The sequence below is a fragment of the Phalacrocorax aristotelis genome, chromosome W (genome assembly GCF_949628215.1).
Source record: "Phalacrocorax aristotelis chromosome W, bGulAri2.1, whole genome shotgun sequence".
Classification (NCBI taxonomy): Eukaryota; Metazoa; Chordata; class Aves; order Suliformes; family Phalacrocoracidae; genus Phalacrocorax; species Phalacrocorax aristotelis.
The window spans coordinates 7,084,413-7,093,706 of NC_134310.1; the positions used below are offsets into that span (position 1 = coordinate 7,084,413).

General features: G+C 55.9%; 1 protein-coding gene across 1 annotated transcript; it reads right to left on the reverse strand.

Moving 5' to 3' along the window:
• Positions 1–6,044: 6,044 nt before the first annotated feature.
• On the reverse strand, positions 6,045–8,217 carry LOC142049716 (la-related protein 6-like). Its single transcript, XM_075077649.1, is given in 4 exon segments — positions 6,045–6,112; positions 6,115–7,030; positions 7,554–7,764; positions 8,051–8,217. Coding segments are annotated over 4 exon segments (1,362 nt in total).
• Between the last annotated feature and the right edge of the window lie 1,077 nt (positions 8,218–9,294).

The window sequence follows — 9,294 nt, forward strand, 5'->3', positions numbered from 1 at the left end:
GCCAGAGGGATTGAGAAGAATGCGTCAGCAATATCGGTTGTGGCATACCACTTGGCCGCCTTGGACTCCAGTTCGTATTGAAGTTCTAGCATGTCTGGCACAGCAGCACTCAACGCTGGAGTGACTTCATTCAGGCCACGATAGTCTACTGTTAACCTCCACTCTCCATTAGACTTCCGCACTGGCCACATGGGACTGTTAAAGGGTGAGTGGGTCTTACTGATGACTCCTTGGCTCCTCAGTTGGTGCATGAGTTCATGGATGGGGATGAGAGAGACTTTGTTGGTGCGATATTGCCACCAGTGCACTGCTGTGGTGGTGATTGGCACCTGTTGTTCTTTAACCTTCAGCAACCCCACAACAGAAGGGTCCTTTGAGAGGCCAGGCAAGGTAGACAGCTGTTTAGTTTCCTTCGTCTCCAAGGCAGCTACACCAAAAGCCCACCTGTACCCTTTTGGGTCCTTGACATACCCTCTCTTGAGATGGTCTATGCCAAGGATGCACGGAGCCTCGGGGCCAGTCACAATGGGGTGCTTCTGCCACTCATTGCCAGTTAGGCTCACTTTGGCCTCCAATACAGTTAGCTCTTGGGATCCCCCTGTCACTCCAGCAATGCTGATGGGTTCTGCCCCTTTCTAGTTTGATGGCATTAACGTGCACTGTGCGCTGGTGTCCACTAAAGCTTTATGCTCCTGTGGGTCAGACGTGCCAGGCCATCGCATCCACACAGTCCAGTAAGCCCAGTTATCCCTTTCCTCCACCCGGCTGGAGGCAGGGCCCCTCTGGTCCTGATCGTGGCAGTCACAACTCACCTCCTGCAAATGTGAATCAGGAGTCCCTCTATTACGCTTAGAAATAAAACCAGCGCTTCTACTCCTCTGTCTGGGGACTTGCTCAATGGAAACTGGAGCAGCAGCTTTCCTGGAAGAGCCTCCCTGAGTGCCTGTTCTTCCTTGCAGTTCACGCACTCGTGCCTGTAGGGTCGAGGTAGGCTTGCCATCCCACCTCATCATGTCCTCTCCGTGGTCACGCAGGTAGAACTATAGGGTAGCCCGTGGTGTGTATCCCCTCCTTTGAGCCAAAGGACGCTTATTCCTAACAGCTGAGACACTACCCTGTCGAGGTGGGGAGTAGGACAGATCTTCTTTGAGTTGCTGGACCTCTTGGGATAGTTTCTCCACAGCAGAGACGAGTGAGGAAGAGAGATTTGTTTCATAATCCCGGAGTCTATCGATCACCTCCGCCACCGTTGGTGTCTCGTCACCTTTCCAGGACATCACTGCCAACGACTTTGCATGCGAAGATGGTGCGCTCCGTACAAACTTGCGCCACGTGGGTCGTGTGCACTCGGCTTCATCTGGATCTTTGGAGGACCGTTGATCGTCCAGGTCACCATAAATCACCTCAAACACAGCTAATTCCCTTAGATACTGGATGCCTTTCTCCACAGTTGTCCATTTTCCTGGGCGATATGTAACATCTTCTTTAAAGGGATACCTTTCCTTCACTCCGGGCAGGAGTCGCCTCCAGAGGCTGAGGGCTTGTGGTTTTTTCCCAGTTGCTTTGTCAACGCCCCCTTCCCCAGAAAGGGATCCCAGTTGTCTGGCTTCTTTTGCCTCTAGTTCCAGGCTACTGGCCCCATTATGCCAGCATCGGAGCAGCCAGGTGACAATGTGCTCACCTCAACGATGGCTATAATCTTTTTGCATATCTCGCAACTGGCTGAAGGACAGGGATCGGGTGGTCTCTATTTCATTTATGACTTCTTCCTCCTCTCCCCGTGACGGCCCTGGTTCTTCATCATCCCGTTTTAAACGAGTTGATGTCCGCCTCCAATATTTCATCTTGTGTATGGGGGCAACTGATACTGGTACGGGTTGATTCTCTGAGCCAGCTCCGGTACTTGTCGTGGGGGTTTGAGTGGCTGCAGTGCCTGTCCTCAGGGCTGGAGTGACTACAGTGCCAGTCACTTTGCATTTCAACCCAGAGACATTCTCTTCCCCCTGGGGGCACTGACTACTGTTGGGCAGGGCTCGGTATGCATGGGCCAGGCCCCAGCACCTTGCAGTTATCTGTGTCTCTCTGGAGTTCCCAGCGTAACAACATACTTTCTCCAAATATTCTACTAGTTGTTTAGGATTCTGCACTTGCTCGGGGGTGAAACTCCAAAACACTGGGGGTGCCCACTGCCCTAGGTATTTGCCCATGCCCATGCTATCCCACATGCCCTGCCACTCGTAACTATCAAGCCTTGGGGCAGATTTCTGGGTGATATTCTTCAGTTGCTTAGTCCAAACCAAAACAACATGCCCAAAAACTAACAATAAGTGCACCTTAACCACCCAAGGATGGTCAAGATACAAAAAGGTTGTTGTAACAAAGGCACAGACATCATAGCACAAAGTTGCAAAGGTGCGGCTCTGTATTTCCTCCATATAAAGTCTCTCCGAGGAGGAGGTATAGTTGCTAAGTGCCTCAACAAGGTGGTATCCCAAGTACAGTAACCGTTTCAGCAAAAAACACCCAAATACCCGATAAAGCTGAAAATGAATGTTTGTGTAAGAAATCTCATAGGAAAAATGTTACTAGTCACAGCAGAACACAGCAGACTAAACAAACCCACACCGATCTTTAAAACCAACTGCAAAAAGAACAACATGGTGCTGTGACCAGCAGCTGTTATTATCTCCAACCCTTGAGCCCCACGTTGGGCGCCAAAAAGACTGTTGTGGTTTAGCCGGCAGCTCAGCCCCACCCAGTCGCTCGCTCACTCCCCCACCGGTAGATGGGGGAGAGAATCAGAAGGGTAACGGTCATGGGTTGGGATAAGAACAGTTTAATAATGAAAATTCAAAGAAACAACAACAGAAATGCAATGTAAAGGAGAACAACGAGAGGCGCAACACCCCGGGGGAGGGGGAAGGGGAGGGGAGAGGGGGAACGAACCGTTCAAACAAACCGCACGTGCCGCAGCTGCTCACTGCCCACCGACCCAACGCCGCGCCGCTCCTGAGCCGCCAACTGCTCCCCCTTCATATACTGCTCCTGGTGTCACATGGTATGGCATGAACATGCCATTGGCCAGTTGGGGTCACCCGCCCCCACCATGGCCCTGCCCCTCCCAGCCCCCCGCCATGAGGCAGAGCATGGGAAGCTGGAAAGGCAGCCGCCCCCCCACAATGAGGAGAATTAACCCCTTCTCAGCCAAAACCAGCACAGATTGGTACCTCTGCTGGAGAGGATGGAGACACATAGATCCACGACCAGCAAAGCCAGAGAGCCTGTCTCCTAGGGAGAAGATCCTTATGGGTCATCTGCATCGGATACATATTACAGCCTTTGCAATGAAGAGACTCGCTCTTCTCCCTCCGGCTGCCTGCCTTAGCAAGGCTCTTCAGGACCTCCACGCCTTCCATCCAACTGGGACAAAACCTGATGGATTTTAATTTTAAACATACTTAGAGGGAACCAACAGGCCTGAGGGCACAAGGGAAAAGTCTTCCTGTGGGTGTGGGAGTCAGTAAATAAACTTAGCAAGTGTGATGTTACAAGAGCTTATTTCAATATATCCTATATAGTATCTATATCATATACAATACTGTAGACTTATTAGCCAAGCAAACAAATGCAGAACAGCTGGAGCTTGCTGGGCAAGACCTTCCTTCCTCTTAAAGTTATAAGCCTAGACGTGAGGTATCTAACACATGAGAGCAGCCTCCTCACCTATGAATTGCTGATGATGTTGACTTTGAGCAGCAACCGATTGCTCCGACGTAGTGCGTGGTTTACCATTGGACCCCCTCTCTGCCGTGCCACCCGTCTTCTGCACTGGTCTATACCTCAATTTAGAGCGTGGCTTGGGATTTACAGAGGCACAAGCAAACACGTAGACATTATTTGCAACACAGTCATGCAGACTTTTGCGTTTCTCATGTCATACAGGAGGTTAACATTCAAGGGCAGCATTTTGAGGGTTGACACTTTATAGCATCTAGTCAAGTGGAGGGGCAAAATGAGAAACTCCTTTTGAAAAGCACTCCTCAAGACAGAATGAAAGGGGTTCGGAAGTTTGCCCAACGTGACACCAAAAAAAGAAGAAACAGAGAAGCAGAGCTGGAGTGGGTGCCGGAGCGCAGGCTCTCCATCCCGGGAGCCGACTTTTGCATTTACTCTCTGGTTGGGAGCTGAAGAAACAAGTTCTTCTGCTCCTTCTTCACTCCAGCAAGAACCAGAAGTGTCTGTGCTTCCAGGAGACAATTCCAAATTCCTTTGCACGTTGTGTTTTTATATTCAGAATTACTCAGACATAAGACAAACCACAGCACTACTTAACTTGCACAGTGGCACCAAAAAAAAAAAACAAAAACACCAAAAACCCCAAACAAAACCCCAAAGCCACCCAAGCACAACACAAGCCCCCAAGCTTTTTACACTGATTTGGCAGAACAAGTCCATAGCTGAGGTCCTAGGACAGTTTGGTCAGAGGGAGGCAGTGAAAAGCGGCACATACGGTGGCATTCTCTCTAGCAGCGGGCTGGATCGAGCCGCTGGCAAACAGAACAGGCAGATAAACGCTGTTTCATAGAATCATAGAATAGTTTGGCTTGGAAAGGACTTTTAGAGGCCACCTAGTCCAACCCCCCCTGCCATGAGCAGGGACACCTTCCACCCGATCAGGTGGGAGGGAGGGGAGACGAGGTATTGGGGGAGTGGCAGGGCGGTGTTGGTGGGTGGCAGTGGGGGTATGGCAGGGATGTGGAGGAGATGGGGGGAGTGGGTGGTGGTTGAGTAGGGGTGGTGTGCTTTCGGGGTTGGTTGGGGCAGAAGGGGATGTCGTAGGTTTGCTGGTATCTGTTGTGTTGGTTTCTGTTTCCATGAAAAGCTGTTCCTGCAAATGGCTGTGTGCCTGCGTGGGAGGGGGAGGGAGCACAGGGGCCACCGGGAAAGGGCACCCAAGGGGTACAGAAGCCCTGCTGAGCCCCAAATCACAGCCAGCGAGCCCCAAAGGGCACCAAGACACAGCCAGGGCCGACTCAGTGCCCACAGGGCAGGCAATGGCAGGGGGGACAGCACGGACACAGGCTTCCCCGGGCAAAGCAGCCCTTTGGTGGGGGAGCCACGACAGACAGCTCCTTGCAGGACTCACGGACACAGCCCCACGCAGAAAGCAGCACGGGGACCCTGGGACAGGGACACAGCTCGGGGGCTGGGGAGGGCACAGACACGCCCCAACAAGGCCTGCAAGGCCTCCGTCTTGAGCACGACCAGCGTCCCCTCCAGCAGGGACAGGGCTCGCTGCAAAGGCCCTCAAAGCCAATCAAGGCAATCACACCCTTCCTCACTCCCACCTCACTCAGCTCCAGAGACTGGCTTTGCCTCCCTCACCCACCAAAATAACCCAAATCACCCCCAGAATGGGGAGGGAGGGAGCTGCAGGCCAGCCAGGGAAACCCCTCCCCTTCTCTGCCTCCACCGTGGGCAGCTGCAACACCAAATAGGATTGGGGGAGGTTTGGGGGTGAGAGGGTTTGGGAATAATAAAAAAAATCACCGCAGCAGCCAGAAAGTTCCTGGAAGATTCGTCCCTCTTTACTGCCTATTTCCCATCCAAGAGCCACAACGTGGGCCAGTGCAGCCAACGACGACTTCGGGGAGCCACCTCAGCTTTGCGGGTGGGTCTTGCAGAAGGTGCGGGGTGAGGTCCCGTCAGAGCAGCCCCAGCACCGGTGGTCGTAGGGGATAAGCCCCTTCCTTCGGGCATTGCCGTGATGCCACTGGGGTGCTGGGAGCCCCTCTGGAGCCTGCACAGGCGCGCTCTCGGTGACACCAGCATGGTATGGTGCAGCTCCCGGGGTCACCGCTGCTCAGCATCTCGTCTCACATGCTGACCTGCTCCGAGCTTCGTCATCAACCGATAACTGCCGTCCCCTGCACCAGCTGCACCACCACTGCCCGCAGCTCTCAGGGCCCACACAGAGTTATTCTGATCGAGTGAAGTGGAAACGAAAAGAAAGAAAAATCCCCAAACGCAAAGGTAAATGAGCCTCAGTGCCGGAGGGTGAGCTTTCCTCTCCCCGTGCTGCTGCTGAAGCCCTTGGTGCCATCAGGGCCATTGGGAGGCGAAGCACCCCACCCCGCAGGCCAAGGGGCTCAGGCACCCGATTTCCTGCCAGGGAATTTCTGGGAGGAGGTGTGGCATGCAGAGCAGGCCTGCTGCCCCTGGGTGCCCACGTATCCACCCCGCTCCCCCAGCCGCAGCCATGGGGCCACTCCCTCCTGGAGCGGAAGCCGTGGCAGCCACCGGTGCCCAAGCCCATCCCGAGTGGGGGGAAGACTTTCCTGGTGAGGAGCGATCTTGTAAAGGTGTTGCTAAAGTCCCTGGGCTGGAAGGTGCTGCATGGGCAGGTGGGTGCCGAGGGTTCCGTGTTCAGGAGCAGGGACGGTGACACTGGAGCATTGCCTGACTCCGGAGAGCGGTAGAGCAGGGAGCCCCCAATGCCATCGGGGAAGATCGTGGCCGCCGCCTGCACCTTCCAATCGCACTGGTGAACCAGCTTCTTCGCCACCTCCCTCTTGTTCTGAGGTTCCTTCTTGGAGACCTTCCAGCAGAGCCAGACCACCCTGATGCTCTCACCGCACCGGTGGCTTCGGCGGCCGAGGTGCTCAAAGGCCCTGCGGGCGCTCCCCAGCCTATCGTACTCCACCAGGGCACAGCGCTTTCTCAGCAGCTCGGGGAAGAGCGACGTGTATTTCCGCACATCCGAGGGCAGCTTGCGGCCCGGCCGCAGGATGCGGATGGATACAATGGCACCAAAGGGGCTGAACATACTCACGATGGTCCCCATGAAGTTATTCTGGATCGGCGGCAGCAGCTCCCAGGCCAGCAGCAGTTTGCTGGGGGAGAAGCTCCGCAGGGACTCAGGCAGGGGGACCCGCCGCCTCACTTTGGTGCCCTCCTTGTTCACTTCCAGCAGCTCCGAGAACTGCAGGGCGTAGAGTGTGAGCCGCCAGTCACGCGTCAGGTATTTCATCTGTGGGAGAAAGGGAGCCACTGCGTCCCCATGAGTGTCCCCAGGCAGGGACCACCCTCAATCCATCATCCAGGCACGCTGAAGTCACGGCAAGGCACCATCCCCCTTTCACATGAGCAGATGCGGGTCTGCAGCAGGTGGTCTCCAGTGCCCCTGGATTGCAGCAACAAGCTGCCGCTTCCCAGTACCTCACACCACCAGCACTTCACTGCGCTTCTTTGGTTAAGGGATGGTCTCTCCCAAAGCAGCGCGGGGGGACAACGGGCAGAAGAGGCAAATCCAGCACTGAGGTCTGTTCACTGCTTCCCCAGCCACCCTCCCTGGTTGCAGAACTGCTGCAGCACATCGAGGGCAGGGAGCAGAGCCCAGCTCTGCACCACCAGCACTTCCCTGGGACACAGACAGCCTGAGGGGAGCCTGGACCTCCCCACACACCCCTCCAGAGACAGACAGAGCACACCCAGACACCCTCCACACAAAGGCCCTTTCCCACCCCGGCTGGCAGGTGCCATGGACTGCCTACCTTCTTGAAGGATGTCAGCAGTTTGATGCTGACGAAGCCCATCTTCTTCTTTTGGACATGTTTCAGAAGGAAAGCATCCTTGGCCAGGTTCTCATCAGAAAGGTAGAACTCCACCTGGGACACAATCCTGCGGACCAGCTGCGGGTCGGGGGTGGAGGAGCTGCAGTCCAACAGATCAGCCCCCCAAACATCACTTACATCAGAGAAGCTCCTGGCAGAGCAGCAGAGACAGGGGTGTGAGCTGGTGGCCTTTGGGACGCACAGCACTGCCTGGTCTCAGCTACAACAGTGCAGATGGCAGAGACACCGCAGAGACCCAGGGCCATCAGCTACAGGGGAGCAACGCCAGCCTGCACCCCGCGTGCCTCCCGATGCTGGGAGCACCAGTGCCAGACCGTGAACCCCAATCCATCCCAGGCAAGGGACACATTCCCCTGGGGACAAACACGAGGCAAGAGCAGGGCTCAGCCCCCCCACTCATCCCAGCGGCCACGTACCCGTTGAAGCTTCTTAAGAAGTCCTCCTGGCTGAGCAGGGCGAGCGAGCGGCTCTGCGGTGGAAGGAGATGCCGCGCCGGGAAGGAACTCCTTTGTTCCAGCTGAGGGGTGCTGCAGCTGGGCTGGGAAGCGAGCCCTGAGGCCACCCCAGAACTACCTGATGACATTGCCCTTCACCTGGGATATTTCAAAGGAGAAGCACAGTGGTAGGAGGCTTCCCAACTGCAGCCAGCCCCAGGGCAGAGCCCTGCTCTGGGCTGCAGACCCCAGCCCAGGGATGGGGGAGCAGACGCAGCTCATTGCTGTGCCCTTACCTGCTTAGCAGTGCTGAGAAAGGCAGAAAGAGCTGGCTTTACCTCCTAGAGACCTGCAAGCAGCAGGCCCCAAACCTCCCCTCCTCCAAACTAAGGCTCCTAAAAGACAAAGTGAAATGAAGAGAGGTAAAACCCTTAGAGCACCCAAGCTGCTGGCTTATAAAGGCAGCCACTCAGAATGAGCTGCAGCAGGCAGTTATGGGCCTGCCCCCTCTGAGACCCAGCAGGCTCCAGGTGAAACCTGTCTGCTGGTTAAACAGCCCCAGCTCAGCCCCGGGAGCAGCCATGATTGCTAAGCCAGGCCAGGTGGGCAGGGGAGGGGCAGAGCCACTGGCACTGGTACCGGTACCCAGTGGTGCCCGGTGGTGCCCAGCAGGGTGGTGAACTGCTGCCAGGAGGCATCTTGATCTGTGCCTCAGTTTCTGTGTCTTGTGCAGAGGCAGTAAGAGTGACCTGGAGGTGGAAGGAGGGTTGATTCCAGGGCACTCTTTGGGCTCCTGGTGCTGCCAGAGTGACAGGCAAAGGTCTTTCTTCCTGCAGCAATGTTCCTCATCCCAAGGAGAGGGAGCAGAAGAGCCCCAAGAATGGGCTGAAGCCCAGGGAAGGGCACAGGCCCCCTGGGAGGGGGTGACACTGTGGGGCAGGATGGCCCATAGCTTCAGTATGAGATGGGGAAGGAGGCCCGCGATGAAACTCATCCTTGATGCTTGACCCACCACCATGGGCAGCATGGAGATGGGGACATGGCTGTCAGAGCAGCGGGGGCTTGGACAGGCAGGGTGGCCGTGCCAGGGCATGGTGGGCTGCCCAGGCGGCCGAGAACCGGAGCTGCCCATCTGTGCAGGCATGGGCTTTAGCCGATGTTGCTCTGTGCCCTGTGGCCACAAGGACCAGCCAAGGGCTCGCCACGCGTCCACCCTGAGCTCTCAG